Source organism: Zophobas morio, unplaced genomic scaffold (assembly GCF_036711695.1).
Source record: "Zophobas morio isolate AGI-343-1 ecotype UQ-CSIRO unplaced genomic scaffold, CSIRO_AGI_Zmor_V1 ptg000011l, whole genome shotgun sequence".
NCBI classification, from domain to species: Eukaryota; Metazoa; Arthropoda; class Insecta; order Coleoptera; family Tenebrionidae; genus Zophobas; species Zophobas morio.
The window spans coordinates 9,009,671-9,030,831 of NW_026972116.1; the positions used below are offsets into that span (position 1 = coordinate 9,009,671).

The 21,161-nt window shown below is 33.9% G+C and overlaps 1 protein-coding gene across 2 annotated transcripts in view; it reads left to right on the plus strand.

Moving 5' to 3' along the window:
- LOC135126863 (uncharacterized) overlaps nucleotides 1–21,161 on the plus strand; it is a 351,909-nt gene that overhangs the window by 222,015 nt on the left and 108,733 nt on the right. The window contains exon 8 of one of the 2 annotated variants that reach the window (XR_010280143.1): nucleotides 15,482–15,813. Coding sequence is in view for 1 of the 2 variants with exons in the window: in XM_064053057.1 (XP_063909127.1) it covers nucleotides 15,482–15,750 (269 nt within the window). In the remaining variant the exon portion in view is untranslated. Of the gene's footprint in view, nucleotides 1–15,481; nucleotides 19,997–21,161 lie in introns of those variants that run through there. The other variant, XM_064053057.1, reaches the window with a different exon arrangement.

Genomic DNA, 21,161 nt, shown 5'->3' on the forward strand with positions numbered 1-21,161 from the left:
ATCCCGTTTCACTAAATTTTGTCATAAGTTCCAATTTGTTGATAGGATGATAAGTATAAATACATTTAACACATCTTTGTTAGGATATCTCTCTTTAAATTCTCGCGATCACTGAAAATCTGATATTTAAATTTTAAGCATAAAAAGGCAAAGTTTATTCGCTGATATATTTTTTTATTTTTTGCTACTTCCAGCTTATCGTTCTCCACCACGTGTCATGCATTTTATAATTTGAATAAGATTTTTTTTTAAATCCTGACCTTTTAACTTTGTAGTGGTTCATCGTATGTCGCCTTGTTGCCACTACTACGGTAAGAACCACAACACATTTCGCTGATTGTATTTCCATAAAAAACAATGTTAAATTGATAGTATGCACTGGCAAGTAGAACACTATTTTATTTTACATATATTTTTTTAACCTGTTTTGTAAATCTAAGCTCCAAAAAAAATATGGAGAGAACACTTGATGATACCAAATATGGGTTAAAAAATTACTATTCTCCTACTATCCTTGTCTAGCACATACGTTAAGCTCCTCTCTTTTCATTTCCGTCCCGCTACACGCTTTTAAAAGTAATAGATTTAGTCACTTTACACCACGAAGATTTTCAGCGATATCAGCCCAGTTGCGACACGTATTGAAAATTTTTAGGTGTGGGTTTCGAGATCCGCATATCATTTTTCAGTCGACTGGCTGGTGCTAAAAGAAGTGCCTTCTCAAATACGGCCTTTCCTATTAACAATTTGTGAAGTTAAATATTTAGACAGAACTTCTTTCGGAACTGAATAACAAGTTATATCGCTTCTCATGGCGCTTTTTACTATAAAATTTATTTCATTCTCTTTTGGGATTACGCCGTTAATTTTACTGAAAAAGGTGCTAGTTAATATTGTGTAATTACCAAATTACTATTGTTGGTTTTGTATTTGTAATCACTTAATCAACCTTCTGCAAAGCATATTATGAATATGGGAAAATGTGGTACATACTTATTTTTATTAAGGTCGGTTTTAGTTAAAGTTATAAGTATTTTCAATAAGATATTCATGTTATATATGTAATATATGTGGATGTGGATATATTCTGTTTAATTTGTATATACAAACAACGAAAAAGGACACTGTAATTAATAGAAATCATATTGTAGTGTGAATTACACTTGAATCTAATTTTTAAAGGTTAAAATATAAAAGCCAGTTTCCTCTATTAAAACAAAAAGTGTTTCGATTCGACCACCATAGGAAGAAGGACGACGGGAGTAGGTGTGAAATAATAAAGTAAATTACTTCTGAAATTTGAAAAGAGATATTAATTTGAATGCAATTAGATGAAATTAATATACGTGAACGTAAATAAAGTATAAATTTAAATAAAAGACAAAAAATAAATTAAAATATACCTCATCTGAATAAAACGCAGTTTTCGTACAATAATTAAAAAGTACAGATGCTTCTGTTAGATACAACATGTTCATTGGAAAACCAATCGAATTATTACGGAAAAAAATTCACGTGCATGTGCATAATGACATCTTCCGTTATATGAGATTTTAACTTTATGGAATGTAGTTTAATTTAAAAACTTCACTGAAATGATGACACGAATTTGATGTACCGAATAAAGGCCATTAACCAAAGTTTAGAAATTTTATGAGATGATTAAAGAAATTGTCAAAAAGATGTTTTATAAAAAATACACCGTGAGATGGGATATCACTTGAGGTCTTAAAAATGTATGACTCTATTTATTTTATCGATTTCCCTGGAACGGTTCATCCAATTTTCTTATATGTAATTTTAGCAAAACATTAGCGTCGAGGGTGATGTTACATTTAGTAAATTTATGAGAACACGTACATGCATATCATGCTTAGTCTATTTATCCCACCAAAAATTTCATGATATAATTCTAATGGATTATTATGTCAATTTATATCGCAAAATATACCCTGAATCACGGTTTAGAATATTCATTACGTCGCTCTTTTGTAATACAATAAAAACAAGTTTCGTTGCTGATTGTTCATGAAATCGCAATTTAAATTTTCTGCTGCATTCATTCCGCATATTGAACTTTTAATGCGATGTGGAAAATGTTTCATAATTACCGAAATTTCAGTGTATTGAAGCAATTGATTTTTACTTTTTAGTGAATATTAATACACATAGTTTGCCATTTGTTGCAAATTCTATTGTAGGGAAAAATCGTCAGGAATGGATGACGGGAGGAATATGTTGTTTGGTTTTACTCATGGCAAGCAGTACAACTTCTGTAAAATAAGTGCCAATTATTGTTATGAATCTTCAGTATAAGATGATTAAGGTAAAAGGAAGTTTTTATGAACACACTTATTTTTGACTAATAAATATTTTATTTAATTGTAATATGAAGACTGGAGAGTGTTAGCGAGGAACACATGTTAAAGACAATGGATTATGATATTGAGTTTAAATTCATGTGTCATACTCATAACATGAAATGCAATGTAGGTCACCGCATAGCAGGTTTAGCTGAAGAACCATTCCTCCTGCGTTTGCAGTCCATTTTAAGATACGAGCAGATATGCTTAGAATTTACAAAGAAAATGCAGACAGCATTTGCGTTTTGCTATAGTAGAATTAGAGAGGGTAGAATAATAATCGCAAATGCTATTTGATTCCAAGTATATATATCTTTTGTCCTTCTAAGATTTCCGATTCCAGAGTGTGTGCAACAAAACAGCAAACAGTATAACTGTGTCCCTCTTACTTTATGACTCTTGCGAGGAAATTCCAATGACGGACGGTGATGGTCCGGAACTTCGCCGTTAACGTGTGGGGTGGTGTGCCTCGGTGTCAAGCCCTGACCTGACTAGTGCCGCTGTAAAGAAACGCGTCTGGCCGACCTAAGCTTATGCGGTCACCTTTACGCCACCTGGGTGGCGCCTTCGGTCGGGAGTGGCGATGCTCGGGCGCCAGCTCCCTCTCCGGCCAGGGAGCACCAGAAATACAATGAAACTGCGGCGACCCGGGAGAGGAGCGCGGCAGCGGAAAACGACGCATGCTCAACGGTTTCGGTTTCGTGTGGTCGACAGAGAAAACACGGTGGCGGCGGTGTGGTTTTTCGCTCAGGGGCAGCGGTTCAAAACCCTTACATAGACAGGCAGAAAACCCAAAATGGTACTTACGGTGGTCGGTTTTCACTTCCAAAGAAAAAAAACATTCGCCTTCTCCTCCACAGCTACAACGCAGCCATAACACAAGGGCGAGACACTTCCTCTCTTGTAAAGACTTCAAGAAGCCAACTCCTTCGTTTCCGGCCGCGTCGGCGCGGCAGTCGCGGATTCGCCCCCAAATTTCTCGGTACGCATCCTGGTTTCCGGTCCGTGAAAATTCGCTTCGATAGACTGTGTCATAGCATATCTTCACTGTCATAACTGAAGTTAATGTTTACCGGAGAATTGGCTATTTCTGTTGCCCTGTTTATCTTAAAAAGATAATAAAATAGCACCTTACTGTGTCTTGTTGAAATTTATTATTCTATCTCCTCTAATTCTATATCCGCTGTGGAGGACGTGAAAGGTGGCTCATTAATAAAATAAGTGTCTAGAAATTATAATATATCATACTCAGTATTACAATTACATGTAGCCATGTATGAGTATTTTCAAAGGAACAAAAAGATACAATCTCAGTCATGTACGAACGTGTTCCAAAATGCGTTACGTTGCATCTCAATCGATCTTAAATCATTGACAGATTATTATAGCAAGGTTCTAAATGTGGACATTCATCAGAAATGGTTTTAAGAATGAAAAGTAGTTCTTCAGAAACTAAAAGTTTAAGCAGATCAGCAACTCTTAACAAATATGATGTTGCTCAATTCTAACTGATCCAGATGCAATAAGGTAAAATGTGGAACTGTAATGAAACCGCCTGAACTACGGTTCACAAACCACAAATGTTTTCGCTGAAAAAGGACTGAAGCAAATTGGGCAAAGTATTTTAAGAATTTTCTTTTATTAAGGCTAAGATCAGCAGAATTCCATCAGCCTATATTTTTTCTACATTTTGATTGAAATTACTGAACTTGCAAGGCCTCTGGAGTGCATCGGCACTTTTCCTCCTCCCAGCCTCTATCAGCTGCATAAATATATCGGTCGATGGACCCCCTAAAACTCGTATTCAAGCGTGTATCGATCTCATGACAGGCAGGTAATTCGGGAAAACTGATCACAATTTGCAACATTGCTGAATCATATAATAAATCTTTTGCTGAAACTGGAAATATTTTTACGAAGAAGATGATTTTCTGACGATTTTAGTAATTAATCGACCTTTAGAAAATGAGACACTTCAAAAACATTTGTATTCAAAGCCTAACAAGCACAGAGAAGAAACACAATTGATAACCATAACACCACAGTTTGCAAGTGTTTCAACGAGTTGAGTTAGCACTTCTTACTTAATTATCTTCTGGACTATGATATTAACTGATACACTAAAAATGTGAACTAGATCACAGAATAAGAAAAAAAAACAAACAGAGAAAACTAAAGGGGAAATACCTAGGGTCAGATAATTCTCATGGGTTTAAAGAATGATTTCAAGTGAAACCAGTTAATCTGATTCTACACTATCAGAAAATATACACCTTGGCAATTTTGTGTTAATAAAACTTTGCTCCAAAACCAAATTGGTTCATTGTTTGCGAGGCGTTGAAAACAATTTTCAAGAGTACTATCCAATTGAATTTTTACGAAAAAACGTAAAAAAAGAACTTAATTAAAAACTTGTATGAAGTTTTTATTTTGAAAATTTTTGTTGCCTTTTGTGTCGTCAGTGAGGGCCCTACTTGTGATAGATGTGTTAACTTCCTCTTTTATGTTTGTTTCGGTCTACTTTTCTTCGTTCTTTGTGTTCAGGTCCAATTCCACGCTCGCACCATTTCAGTCTGTTTTGATTTAATCGTACCCAGAGCTGTTCAGTACTTCAAGTAAAAGTACTTGAAGTAATACTTCAAGTACTTTATTTACTTCAAGTACTTTACTTGAAGTACTTTTATATTTAGGTACTTGGTACTTGGTACTTGGAGTATTTCTAAAATGTACTTGAGTTTAGTACTTGTTTTGCCAAGTACTTTACTTCAAGTACTTCACTCAGTATTTTAAATACTCTTGAATTACTTGAAGTATGAAAGTGGAAATTTCAAATACTTTAGTCTCTATTTTACGAAGTTTTCACATCTCAAAATAGGGTCTGTTAAATACTTGAAGTTATTAATTCAATTATTTGATTAGATGTATTTTTATAGTAAAATCGTGTTTGTTTCCTGTGAGGTTATATTTTGATCTGTGATTGTGGATATCTTATCCACAATATGACGTACATTTCACAGGTACTTGCATAATGCCGATAGATAGGTAGGTAAGAAAATTAATGTCATAAATATGTCATTTGAGAGTGGATGACGACAGCAGAAGGGTCGGAGATCTGTGTAAAATTTTCAGCGATGTAAAGTTGTGAATATATGAATTTTGTCTTTTTTGTATTTTGATCTGGAACTTAACTTTGCGGGTAGTTTTTCAGTACCTTCCCGGTACCCCAAAGGGAATCGGGTTTGTTGACGTACCTGCTAAAGTACAAGGTCGGATTTGAAAATATTTGAGAAATGATTCAGTACTCGTTCAAAAAGATATTTATTCTTTCATTAGTTTCTTAACCCCGCCGTGTATTTGTCAGTAAGAAGCCTGGTCAGGGCGGAGAACTCGGCAGGGGATTATCCCTTTTATTATAATAGCAATAGCTGATGGCAGGTACAGACTTTCATATTCGCCTCTTCCTCGTAGAATTTAAACACAATTTTATGTTAAATATTTTGCAGTTTAATTTTCTTTATCATGTTAGACACTCGTTTTTTACCAAATTTTCTTTTTTTGTTTATACATGGTTCAGCCATATAAACTTAGTTTGTTATTACTAACTACTTATATTTTCTCACATTACAGTTTCAAATAATCTGTTAAATTGTATGAATTATTTGAACACCAACAATTTAAAAAGACGTAATGCAGAAAAACAATGATTTTAAAAGTCACACTGATTACTGTCATTTATCTTTCCTGTGCGGATTTTATTTATTACCGTACAACAACTTTACGTATTACATTGCATCGCTTATTACATAAACCCAATATTGTTCAAAATGAAATATGTTTTGTGAAACTCGGCTCGTAGTACCAATGTTTTTTGAAATCCAGTTGATACGACCATGATTGTATGGTTTTGATGAGTACCGAATTGTACTTTGATATTGCTCGAAGGACCTTTGTTTTGTTGTGTGCGAAATAATAGACAGCGTTCGGTTTCGATGTTTAAATACAAGACGGTTACAGAAGTACTGAATTTACATTTCTATTTACAATAACAGGTAAAGAGACCCAAAAGGATCAGTGGCCGCTTCCGGAAATGGAACAAAATACATATTCACATTATAAAAAAATACAAAGTTAATGAAATTCGCTATTAGTATAATTGCCTAGATAAATACACCCCTACGAAATATTTTAACAATAATAAATTTAGTACATACTATTTACCTGAATTTTCGCAAAAGCCGTTGTTAAGCAATCCCTGAAGTCATTGTAGTTATCAGTTACTAATGCCATCTTCTTTGGGTTTTCAGTTAAAAATAAAAAATAAGCCAATCGAAAATGTAAAGGAAAATTCTGAAAGTATTGTGGCATTAGAGGAACAAAATTTTGTATAAATGGACGGAACAGCCTTACGAACCTATTATTTGTGATTTGTCAGTGTAAAGTTACATACTTAGTTAGACAAACATTGTAGTGATTAGTGTTTACTATTTAGTCACTGTAGTATTTAGGTTAATTTAATAATTTTTACAATAGAAAATACGTAAGTGGTAGACAGATATATTCAGGAATATGGGGCATTCATTCCAAGAAAATTCTCAGCATTTTTGGTAACCGCAAAAGTAAAAAACGACTAATTACTTTGATCATCTTGATATATGAGTTATAGTTTTCGCTGAAAATGGACTCTCGTTTTAGGCATTTTATTTTTTATTTAAAAAATTCATACATTTTTTTTGAAAATGCAACATAGTGTCTTAAACATTTTTTTCTACCGCCCACGTTTTTTGGTTTTCTAATAGAGCTATTAACGCACGCAAATGACGTCACAGCAGTTCGTTAATAGCGGAAAGGCGTTCTTTAATAGATCTGGTGTAATTTAGAGCGGTAAGATTGGTAGCAATGACGAGAAATGTCAGGTGAATGTCAGTGGCAAATCTAAACTTAAAATTTCCCACGTTTCCGGACGCGTAACTTCTTCGCAAGACATTTTAACCAATTCTAAATTACAAAAACTCGAATTGATTCGAATTACAATTGTTGTTGTGAAAATTCGAACCTCAAATATTTTGTGGTTAGTGTCAGACCAACCCATCACCAACCACGACAAAAGTCCCCAGATTAAAAAAAATGCAAATTTCAATTAAATTTTGGCAAAAAACGTGTGCGGTAGAAAAAATAGTATAAATAACTCGTTCATAAGGCCATTGAGGCACTCATCCTTTATATAACTCGCGGCTTCGCCGCTCGTTCTATAAACTTGGATTCGTGCCTCAATATCTGCCTTATGAAACTCGTTCTTTAATATACTATTATGCCACGAGCATGTATATGTATCGCACTGCTCTTAAAATTTTTTTCTGAAAAATTTCAGTTTCACAAATCCGGCCCTGTGCACTTTCACAATGGGTAATGATTAAGGGTGCTGTAAACTACCCACAAACTTAAACACGGAACCGGTTCATAAAATTCATATATTTTTAACACAACTTTATTAAAAAATCAGAACGTTTTGGTGGTGAACCAAAATTCAAAATATTAAAAAAAGGCAACAGAAGCCTGAGAAAATACCATACAGCGCCGATGTTTTTGTTATAAATTAATAGTAAACATACATAGACAACGCCGTCATGTATTTTATTTTAAATTTTAAATTAGAAATAGACGTTAATTTTGTCGAAGGCATTGTGTCAACAGAAAGATGTAAAAGTATTTCAAAAGAATATTGTTTATAAATAACATAGTATTATTAATAAGTGACCTACCATTGTGTATTTAAGTTGATGCTTATGCAATTTTTTGATGTGGCAAAATATGTATTATTGTATACTTAAATTCCGAGTATTAAAAAATTCAGTTCTAAAACATATTAAGCTTTTTTAAAAAAACAGGAAAAGTTATCTAGTTCTACAGTATTTCAAATAATTAGAAAGTACTTGAAGCATTTTCAGTACTTCAAGTTTTGTAAGTACTTGAAGTATCCCTCCAGTACTTCAAGTACTCGTAAGTACTTGAAGTAATGTACTTAGCTTGTACTTCAAGTACATCTGAAAAGTACTTGATACTTGAAATACTCTTGCTGAAAGTAAGTACTTGGTACTTTACTTGAACACTATTTCAAGTAGTACTTTGTACTTGGTACTTCAAGTACTTTTTTTGAGTACTTTGAACAGCTCTGATCGTACCTATGATGTCTAATCGAATTCCTATTTTTTCTTATATATTGTCGATTCTTACTTTATCTAATCTCATTTTTCTGTAACATCACTAGTCATTTCATGAGCTTTTATTTTTGACATATTTCTTTCATTAATTTCCGGGAACTCTTTTCCATATGTTGTTATAATAATATTAATAATAATAATAATATTTATTGTCTACAGGTGTTATCAGAGTTATCACCCAATTACAGAAAATAACTTAGTATTAATTCCCATATTAAAACCTACCTTTTACACAAATAAACTAAAATAATTAAATTCCATAAACCTCAAAAATTTTTTGTTTTATAACATTAACGTCATCAAAATTAATATCACACAAATGAAATATACCATTAAATGTATTACACATGACAAAAATAGGCGATCTAGCTAGTGCATTAGTTCTACAAGTATCCAGATGAAAACAGGTTTTATATCGCGCATTAATTCTCGGAACATAGTACCAAATTTTGCTAATTATATGAATACAGTCGATTTTGTTATGTAGGAGCTTAAATAAAAAAGTAATACTCTGCGTTAACCTGCGTACTCGTAGTGAATTAAGAAGGAATCTAGTTAACAAATTAATTTCACTAATGCCTCTTTCCGGATAGACTCCATCTAATTTATAGCAAATAAATTTTAGGAAGCGTCTTTGCACTGATTCCAAGTGATTATATAAAGGTGACCATATTAAAACGCCATATTTTAATTTAGAGCGCACAAGAGCAACAAATAAGATTATTAATGGTTAAATCGTGGTGAAATCTTGACAGGAACGATGAATAAATCCTAAAGCCTTCAGTGATCTTTCAACTACATCATTCACATGTGGTATAAATGTAGGTTATCAAATATTACACCTAAGTCCTTAAAGGAATCCGTTCGACTGATAGTGTAATCATTAATTTTATAGGGGTAAATAATAGGACATTTCTGCTTAGTATATGACATAACGTAACATTTGGGTTCGCTTAGTTGTAATAGATTTGTCCGACACCAGAAAGAAAGAACATTTGCATTCTGTTGTAGAGCTAGGCAATCATTAACAGAGTAAATTCTATGATACAACTTTAAGTCATCAGCAAACAACAGTTTGTTGCACGACACATTTGCCGGCAGATCATTGATAAATGTTAGAAACAACAAAGAGCCAAGATTCGAACCCTGCGGCACTCCGGACGTTAGGACGAATGAATTAGACATACAATTGCAATATCTCACACAATGCTGACGATTCATTAAATATGATCGAACTAGGGCTAATAATGAATCAGAAAAATCCAAAAGGCTCATTTTTTTAAGGAGCAGCTGATGATTAATTGTATCAAACGCCTTTTGCATGTCAGTATATATCACATCCATCTTGCCATTGTTATCAATCGTCTCAGCAAGGTCTTGAGTAACGCATAATAAGTTTGTTATCGTGGACCGATTTTGCATGAAGCTATGTTGTTCAGGTGAGATGGTATGTTTGATGGTTGTAGGTATATATTCTATTATGTAAGATAGACTCGAAAACTTTCAGGAAGTTGCAGAGTAGCGCTATCGGACGGTAATTTTCTATCTTTGATAGATCTCCTTTTTTAAGGACAGGGCATATAACTGATTTTTTTCAAATTGATGGCAATTGTTCGCTACTAATAACAAGATTAAACAGATGTCTTAAGGGTTCAGTCAGTACAGTAGCACAGTCTCTTAAAAGAAAACTTGGAAGTCCATCTGCTCCAGATGTAAAACTGTTCTTGGATCGTTTAAGTACTTGATAAACTTCATCACTAGTGATATTTGCGGTGTAGGACAATTCGGCGCGGCCGTCTTGGCGAGGCCAACTTGGCGAGGCCAACTTGGCGCGGCCGACTTGGCGCGAGACATTTTGGCGCAGAGACACTTTGGCGCAAGCCATCTTGGCGCGGGCCATCTTGGCGCGGATGAACTGGCACCAAGAAAAATAGATATAAATATACAAAAATTGCAGCGGTTGTTAGCATAACCTAATTTTTATAGTCACCAACGCGTGGAGGGGTAATGTCGATTTTTATATATTATAAACATACTCCTAAACGTGGAACTTCTTGCTCAGTGGATCATTTAGTTGTTGGAATTTGTGCGAATGAAACTGTGTATTTGGTTGCCTACATTTGGCATAAATAACAGGGTGCTAACCACAGTACGAACAAGAAATATTTTTTATATTATGTACCGACGTACTCGCGCCAAGATGGCTCGCCCCAAGATGGCTTGCGCCAAAGTGTCCCTGCGCCAAGTTGGCTTTGCGCCAAAATGGCTCGCGCCAAGTCGGCCGCGCCAAATAGTCCCATTCCGTGATATTTGATATAGTCACAGTAATATCGTGGTCAATATCTGCTGTAATATTATCATGCACAATGTAATATCATGGTGTTTGTAGCGTGGTATCCTTGTAGTGCATAATTCCAGGAATTCGGCTGCGACCCTTCTTTTGTTGTATGAAGTTCCAAAACTTCTTTGGATCAGTTGACAATGTAGCATGCATATTAATAATGTATAGGCGAAATCTCTTATCTATCAGTGTTTTAGATCTAGAGCGATATTGATTAAACATGTTACGGTAGTGGTTAGTGCCATACTTTTTGAATTTTTTAAGATAAGTTGCTTTACTACGTAGGCAACTAATAATTTCCATATCAAACCATGGGGGATAAGAACGTTTATTTTTACTGCACTTGTATTTCGGAACAGCAATCTCAAATAATTTATTAAGAATTTCTTATATCACATGCGGTGTCAACGTTGTGAAGTTCAAACAAATGATCCCATTTTGTAGATAGAATGAGTTTATAAAGAAGTACAAAATTAGCTTTACTAAAGTTTAAATTTTTTGTATATAGCCACAAAATTCAAAATTTTTAAAAGAATTATCTGAAGTTGAGAAAGAAATATCAAGGATGGGATGATGTTTGTCTTCAGACACTATCGGGCAATGAGATTCGGTTACACTGCAAGGTATATTGGCGAAGACTAAATCTAGGATATACTATTGGAATTTAGAACGGTGTTATGTTGATAGAGACTGGAAAAACTTGCAAAATTATTTAATATAGCAGTATATCTGTTATCCGAATCACTGTTGTATGACGAAACATTGAAATCCCCGAAAACTACTGTGTCACAATCAGAGTCTTTGTAGAAATTACTAAACTATGTGTACTTTTTACAATATATTTATAGACATGTATTTTTTCCTACAACTATGCGATTTTCTGACTATATTACCTAAAATAACTCTAGCAACGATTTAAAAGAAGCAGCGTTACAAAGAAATGCGTTTTTGTTTTCGCAAAAGACACAATACATAGAATTTTTGTTTTCAGCAACGTCAAATTGAAATTTTACTTTTTATAGATGTTTATTATAACATTATTACAAAGAGTGATATTAACTGAATATGAAATTTCTTGACTGTCTAGAGTTTTATTATCTAATTGTTTGTTATTGACATTTAGAACAATGCCCAAGTATCTACAGTTTTCTCAAAATTAGGTGCTCTTACAGATCCAGATATACTTGGCTCTTCATTGACATAACCAAGAATTCTGTTAGCACTGGTAATCGTGTTTTGAAGAGAATCATCACTATAGCTTTTTGCAATCGTGCTCGACTTCCAACCTGAGTGCCATTTAAGACTAATCATATCTGCCGCAGTGTTTGCCAACAATGTAGCAAAGCTTCTTCTGAAGCAATGACCTGTACAGCTTTTTGGCTTTGGAATCTCTAAAAACTTTGCAACTTTTGTTGAAATTTTGCTTATCATGTTTATTCCAAAGGGTTGCACAGAGCATTTACCAGATTTGTACGTTACGAAGAAACAACTAACTTCAACATTCTGAGGTCAAAGAGCAACATATAAATATCAAGAAAATTAATATCGTTTAAGGAAACAATATGATCCACAAGCATATTCGTTAATTCAACTCGCTGGCACACTCCCGCATTTCCAAGAATTAATGCAACCTACAATAACAAAAATGTTCAGTAGGAAAAAGTACTAGCATAATGGGCTTACCTTTATCATTAAATATTTGCTGTCACCATCGGTAAAGAACGTATAAAATTCCTCTCTATTAGAATGTTTGATTTTTTACTTCTAAACCCATAATTATTATACGCCTCAGGAAAGAAGTAATAGAATCATTTAGAACAACTGGGGAGTCACATCGGACTAAAAACGTTTATTCTTCCAAAAAACCTTTATGTAAATGTACGAGTAATACACATTTGTTAATTACATTTCCCTGCATGTAAGATCAATTCGCCCATGTTTTTGATTGGAAAAATAGTTAGTAATTTTTTCGTTAAAATTAAACAGGTCTTACAAGATATTCCAGTACTCAATATTGCTAGAGAACTTAGTAACGATTCCACTACTGTATTACGCAAAAATGTTTTGATTCTTTTCAGAGTTAAGAATAATTCGTAATTAGTCAGTTAGTGATAAGAAATCGGAAGCGCCGACGGTCTTGCTTGTCGACTCTGTTGTTATAGGAGCAAATGTAGCTACATGTCTAATATGTTGAATCCCGTTAAGACTCTCTCTGTCGTACGCAAATGCGGTTTCCACATGTTTTATGACTGCGATAAGCGACTGCAGGGACAAATCTGATATCCGATCACACGGAACCTCGTCCTTTTTGTCGAGTTTCTACATATCGCTCTTGGACGTGGGTGTAACCCACTCCCGGATTGAGCTAAAACACTTGTATATCAAAAATAAATTATCAAATGATAAGTGCAGTAATATGCAATAAAAACTTAATATTCTCCCAATGACCTCACAGACAAGCTGCCACTGGCTCTAATATAGATTTCCGTTACTTATTGCTTTTTACAATCGGACATAACTGTTCTAGGGAGCGCTATCGAAAGCTTTCCCAAAGGTTAATAAGTGCTACATATGTTTCCAAATTATACGCCAATTGTTTCTCGACTACCAATCTAAGAATGAAATTACTATCCATACATAAACGATCCGCTCTAAATGCATTGTTTTCTTCATTGTCCATTTTGTCTGCCTTTATCGTATTTTGTAATACTTTTCTATATATGCATCGTACTGAATTTATGACTTACGCCTGTGTAGTTGGAACAATTTAGACGATCTTCTCTCAAAAAAGCACTGAATATAATATAGGCTAGGAGTTTATATAGTATTTAGGGGCAATGCTTAATTATCGCAAATTGGTATTGATGACTGCTTTCTTTACCTCTGTTGGTGTTATATCGTCGTTTTCTTCGGAGGACATACCTACACTCTTCATAACAGTATTTAGAAGTTATTCCTGAATAAATTGTAATTAAATGTTTCTTTATCACTTGTTGTAGTGTTTTTAATAACTGTCCTACTTTTTTAGACTAAACATTTTTCTGCTATGTTTTGAAAGGAGATGAAATTACCTGAAACACAAAGTGATAAGTCTTTTCCCTTCACGATATGCAGTACGGAGCAGCCTTAAATACCTAGTGACTATTATTGTTTCTGTTTTTTTCTTGCCAGATTGGTAACATATTTACACTTAGGCAGTACCTTAGTCAAAACTGACAACTGTGAACTGGCATAATTCAGTACTGCCAACACAAAAAGTTGCTCAATCATTAATAGTCATCTGGTATTTGGTGAACACCGCATGCACGTATCGGAAATCGTTTTCAAGTTATTATTAAAGGTGTATCATCGTAAATATGCCACCCGCTATTTTACACGCCAGTCCTCATTAGCTTCAATTCTACGCGATATTTCTCATTCAACAATTTACCGATTAAAGTTCTCGACACTGGAATTTTTTCTTTCGTGTATGCATATCATGTACTCATTATCCACTTCAAATGATAAAAATCACACATGAGTACGTATCGTGCACGAAGTCTTGCTTGCACAGTATTACAATGTTACGGTGGACATTGCTAACAAACGCAACCAGTTTTTATTATTAAAACCCAGCTCTACAATTATTACAGGCTTCCGGCAGGAAAAAAATAATAGAACAAGAACTGGTCTTTGTCACATATTCCTCTGAAAGCCATGCATTAATATTAGAGATATGTATTATAATATGGATCGGATCGATGTGAGCACGGGCACACTGCCAGTGCAGTGGTGCACATGAACCTTCCGTCGGTTAAGTTCCTAACTGTACTGCATAAAGAGGGGTTAGTTTTTCCTTCAAATTTCACACTGCACACTAGTGAAACGCAACGTTTTATTCACGAAAATCTTGAGAGAACAACAATTATTGTTAACGTACGTAGGCTTATTTGCTGCAACTTAACCCTCACTAAATCTAGTGACGAGGCCAGCTTATGGGCCACTTGAAGGTTACCTGCAGTATTCCTGTGTCTGATTATAATAGACACTAATTGCTGGGTATGCTCTCCTGAATTTTTGTAACATTCATATTTTTTTCTATCATTATAGCCAGAGAACAACAAAAAACACGATCAAAGACACCATGAATATTTGATAGAATTTTCATCTTGTCAGATTACCCTTCTCTGAAAGCTTGAGTTGAAAATGCAACAATCAAAGACAAACATTCAAAAATCCATGCATCTCCTTGATCGTGTTTTTATTGATCTTTCGGCCTACCAAACGGGGGAAAAACAAGAAAAAGGAACAACAATGTCTTACAGAGCTTTCCAAAATATACTATTTAACTAAGATCTTTTTTTCATAAGTATCTACTTTATTTAACCATCCAAAACTGGTACTGTAATAAAATTGTATAAAATTTCAGATACGTTCTTAAGGTACCAAGTGCGTACACAAGATGTTTTGTTTTGTTGACTTGAAATAACTCTAATTATGATTTTTAATTAATTTCCAATCATCCCCCTTGTTATGATTTCCACGTATTCAAAAGTTTTTACTGTCTGTTTTGTTTATAGGTTCAAAAGTGGCTTCAGTCGCCCTCACCGTCACTCTCATTATATGGTTCGCCCTGGGTAACTACTGGATTCTGCGGATTAAGTGGCCTGACTACAGCCCCAGTCTCTTCGAGCCCAACCGCTGGTGCCACCGCACGCTCTACGTGTTCGCATTGGTCCATTTGTGCATCCTCTACTCGGTGATTGGTTGCATTGTCGTTCTCATGGTTGTCCTCGCCGGTTGTCAGATGTTTGGATGCCCATGGCTGGGTCCGGCGAGGTACAAATAGCAGAACCCGCCTGACTACTTCGAACTGTGGGATGTGCCCAGAACTTACCACTGACTTGCTCAAGTGAGTACGAAAGTTGTGCCGCTTCCATTCTATTTAATCGTAGTTGGGTTTTGCCGCTTTTGGAAGATAGGTGTTGAGGCTATGACACCGAAAGCGGTAAAACTCGATCTTGACTGTATAGATTGCTTCAACGATTTATTATTCGAAACTGTCTAGCAACTGTCACTTAGGAATTAATGACGACGTCAATTAGCTTTACTAACTGTAGATTACTCCTTAACATATTTATATATTTTTAACTACTTTATAACTAATATAAATCTTATGAAACATGTGTTGGAGGTGATGTTGATGTAATCTGGGTGTTATCGCTGTTCATCTAGCACGCGCTGCTCGAGAATTGAAAATTAAAATTCTAGCATGGGACTGTTACGAGGTTTATGTTTGTGTCGGGAAACTGGTAATATGGTTTCAGCGAACTTTTTTCTTGTTTCGTCCCATGTTAATTGCACTTGGTAAATTTAAGTTTGCAGCAGAGGCGTGACAATTATCTTTGATTACAGGGCTTTATTAAATAGCCGCTGAGATAATAAAACTAAAGTTGGAACTTCGTGTAGTTAGACAAGTAATAAGTTAGGTTTGTCTTCAAACGCTTTTGCAGCGTGAGCTGTTTGCCGTATAATTATTTGTAAAGGCGGGTTATTTCTGAAGTCCGTTAATTTACCACTTACAAAGTTAAACGAATCCTTGCATTGCAATCAGCATTCTTTTCGTGGCACAGATACTGTAAAAGGACATAAAATAATGCTTCTGGTCTTGTTATGGTTAGGAGTCATGTGATCGTAAAATAGATAATTCCATATGCCAGCTGCTTCAGGGTTTATTTAATGCAGGAAAATATGGAGATCGATGAAAATGTCTTCGTGCACTGAAAGTCAAGTTTAACGTGCTTATTGTTAAAATGATTAGCAATTTTCAGCACTTTTATGTCAAATGAAATTCAAATAAATGCTAAGAATATGTACGAGTATATACAGCTTGTTGCAAAACAAACGCCTCAAATTATTTCTGGGTTATTATAGGTTGTTGAAAAATGCTGAAAAAATCCCATCTCTTTTAGTTTTCAAGAGAGAGGGCTCCAAACAGACCACTTTTGATCATCTTTGAAGTAAAATTTTGACAATTAAATTTTTGCATTTATTTGCTCTTATTTATTGTACCGTTTCATCCATTTTTAGAAATAGTTTTGCTGTTGAGTTTACATGAAAAATCATCATTGTTAGCAGATATCATCGTTGTGATTGTCAAAAAATTTGTCAATTTTTGCTTTTTTAAAAAACGAGAGACAATTTTAGAGCAAATTTTTAAAGTTTTGACCATTTGGTTGAATGTTTCTAATTTTATTTGGCTGAACTTATTTTAATATCTCAAAGGTCACTGTGCCATTATGATTCTTTCCAAACGTGTTTCTCTTCTTACTGGAACAGTGATATAAACCGATTGTTTTGTATGCCCCCAAGGGAAATAATCTAATGAATTGAGATCCGTTGATTGGGCCGGCCAGTGTATAGTACCTGCCCGACTAATCGTAAGAATAATAATACATTAGTGTGTATTATTAAGGTAGAATTAAATGTTCCCAAACTGAGTCTACAAAAATCCTCAAATGCCATAAAACTAAAAGAGATGGAATTTTTTCAACATTTTACAGCTTTTCGGACTTTAAATGACTACATAATAAAGGATACTTTGACATGTCTATAGTTTGGCACATGCTGTATAAATCGTTCTTTCATACAGTCATGCACCTAAATGGACTTAAAAATTGAATGTATAATAAACTACAACAATTAAATCCAGAAAGAGATACTCCTATAATTTATAACTAATTATATTTTCACATAAAAAACCAATCTTGCTATTGACATACGTCAATAACCTTCGTTGTAATAGACTGAAGACTGGTCATCAAAAAATACATAACCTAAACATATTTTTAAGAAATGTTAAAACTTTAGTATAATTACTGTCAACAATAAAAAGACAGAAACTATTAATAAATAACGAACGAAAGCAGTCACAAATAAGGGGATACTTTGTATTATTTTATGTTGCAATGTTTAATTACAGTATGCTCCTGTGAATTGTGAAAACAGAAGCTTAACTTAAACAAGCGTACAACATAGGTCAAAAAAAACCTTTTTTTTCGCATCGAGTACAAAGTTTGTACATAAAAATAATTGTATTTATTTGAAAAATACGATTTTGAGGTGTACACTAGGTTCTTATTACTATTTTAGTTGTAAAAATTTTGCAATGTTATATTGTGTATCTATTCAAAGTGAGTACCTATACATTTCGATGTCGTAATAATTTTGGTAATGAGTGAGTTTCATGTGATCTGAAAAAATATTCATTTACATAACTTTCATCTATCTGCTAACTTATTTCATCGTGACGTAATAACAGCACAATACATTCAACATTGTTATTGTGATTTTCCAAAAATTTCTAAATGGTTGAAATTGAAAAGATTGCCACATTCAACTTCAATTGGAACGACTTTGTATATTATAAAATTTATAATTAATTATTATTATCGAATTATGATTTACTGATAAACACTATAATATTTTTTACAGTTTATAAACAACACCGTTTTTGTTATAAATTTTGCTCATTTAAAAAAAAACGACTTGCATAAAAAAATCAAAGCTACGAACGAAATATACTTGTTTTCACATCTGCTTGACCTACCACAACTTACCGCCGTGTTCTCATTTTGAAAAAAATAAAGTAAAATATGAGTGGTACGTTAATTTTGTGAAGCAGTGTAGTTACAATTAAACCTAATATTTATTATCTACTACAAGCCAACTATACAATTTGTATTAAACTTACTTCTACTTTTAATAGACTATAATTACTAGAGTATAAATTTGAGATAGGTATAATGCTTATAAAAATGTAGACACCCTGAACTCTTTGAAATTGAAATTTCAACATAATTTCGCAGACAAGAGTGCAACGTTGTTTTGTGAAAAATAAAATCATGTTCACCAAAGTCAAATGAAATGTTAAAAAAAATGTGAAATTTAAAAGTGAGGAAACTAAGCAGACAATGAAATAATGTTAGGAAACCAATAGGTTGAAAATCGTTCACAGGTACAAATGTGTTAAACAATGCTTAACAAACTGGTTGGACCCATATGTTACTTGATACGGAATAACTGAATCGCGGCACGCTTTGTTCGCTTTTCCGTTGTGCGCCTTTGAGGCATTACAATTTATAGTTAATACAATAACCTCCAGAATTTACAAACTGTAAGTAAATTGATATTATTGATTAAAACTAACAACACAACCTTGCATAATTGTGTAAGCGCAGTGGTAACTAAAGCCTAGTAAGTAACTTCAAAATAAAAGATTTTGTCGGAGCTACACTCCAGAATTTTTGAAAATATCAACCGTAATAATTTTGAATTTTTTCTGTTGTTTCTAAGATCTGTTTGTAAGGAGACTAAATTTAAAAGTAAAGTTAAATAGAACAAATACGGCTTGCATCAACCAAACAAAAAGAGCATAATAAATCTAAATAGTGATACAAATTTTCACATATTTTTTTTATCTGAAAGCATAATCATACTCCATTTTTCTGTTATAGCCGCTTCATCTGAAAGACTTTATAAATGATTAATAATGGTTTTAATTTGGCAATACTTTCGCGTGAAGGAAGGTTTTGAGTTTCAAAAAATTACATGGTGTGTGGTAAATCTTTGAACTGGGCTTCAATATATTTCAACTGCTCCTTTACACCGGCTTTGTTGAGAATATAACATATAATATAACAGTTTTTATTGCCTCAAAATTGTTGATATAAAACAACCCGGCCTGCAACCACGTACCCCAACAGGTACAGGTACAGGGGGCAAAGGAAGATGTGGACACATATTTTTGTATAACGCTACTCTAGTGCTAATCAATAGATCAACATCATGGAATTTATCCCCAATAAATTCGCAAATGCGGTGTAGTCCATGAGCAAAACAGGTGATGTGCAACATATTTGTAAATTTGACTTTTAATAATTAACCGGCTTTGCTTATACACCTATGGGACGGCATCACTGACAAATACTAGAACCTTTTTGTACTTTTCATCTGCGTTGTCATAAGTACAGTTCAAGCAGTCGTCTACTATAGATGATATAATTTCGGCATTCACTTTATCCGATATATTGCATTCTATTACTACATATGGCTTATACGGTATTATTGGATGTAATATTCCAACAATCACATTCGCAACACAGCGTCCCAACGTGTCGATCGTTCCATCCGCGGAAATCCAAATATGATTGTCACCAATGCTTGTTTTTATTTTTTGCATAATGTGTTCTTCTATATACTTACGTAAGGTATATTCTTGTGGTATATGTCTATTTGTATATTTTTCTAAAAATTGTTTCAAAACCGGATTTTGTAGTTTATTCAGTGGACTATTTGCAGCAGGAAAAGCCTGACATAAACCATTGCAAAAACTCCGTTTTAATGGTTGCTTCTCAGCAAGTTGATATTTTTGAGTATATTGCAATGAGGAATACCATCGTCAAGCCATGAAAAGGTATTTCCATAGTCCATGGCCCAACGATCCATTTTTGTTGAGGTCATTGTTGACGTATGTAAGAAAATAAAATCAAAAACTTCTCAATGATAAATAACAACTTAAAGTCTCATGCAAATTAAATAATAAATTCTAATAACAAAAAAAAACAAGTATGGTTTCTAACTTAAAATTAAAAAGTATAACTCCAAATAAACGTTACAATATGTTGGTAAATTACTGCTAGGCAAGACTTGACAGCAATCAAAAGCCAAACAGCAGCTGCCGAATTGCTGAAGTAGGAAGTACTGATGCCTAGCACAACTCTCGCTAGGATGTCCACTATGCGCTAGCACGCCTCTGCGGGCTAGTGGTGGGAGTAAATCACTTAAAACCGCCGAAGTCTAGTTATAACTTACTCGCATCATGTTCGATTTCCATGCCATCAATTAAAATGTTTGAGTTGTTTTACTCTAAAACTCAATGTAAAGTAACTTAGATTTCCTAAATTTTATGTTAGTAATGGGTTTATCTCAAAAACCCATTTACGGTAAAACTATTTGATTTATTAGCTCTTTAAGCTTTGGAAAAGTATGGAACACAGAGCAGCCATTTTCATGCACTTCTATGACAGCAAAGAATGCGCATCTATTCTAGAATAATCAATAATTTCATTCTCACATCGACAACCTGAGCACATTGTAGCTTACAAAATTTTTCTGCATGATAAGTCTTCTCCAAAACTTCACAATTCAAGATGTCTGATAACTTTTTTCTTTTTATGCGAATGAACGTGCCATTCCAAT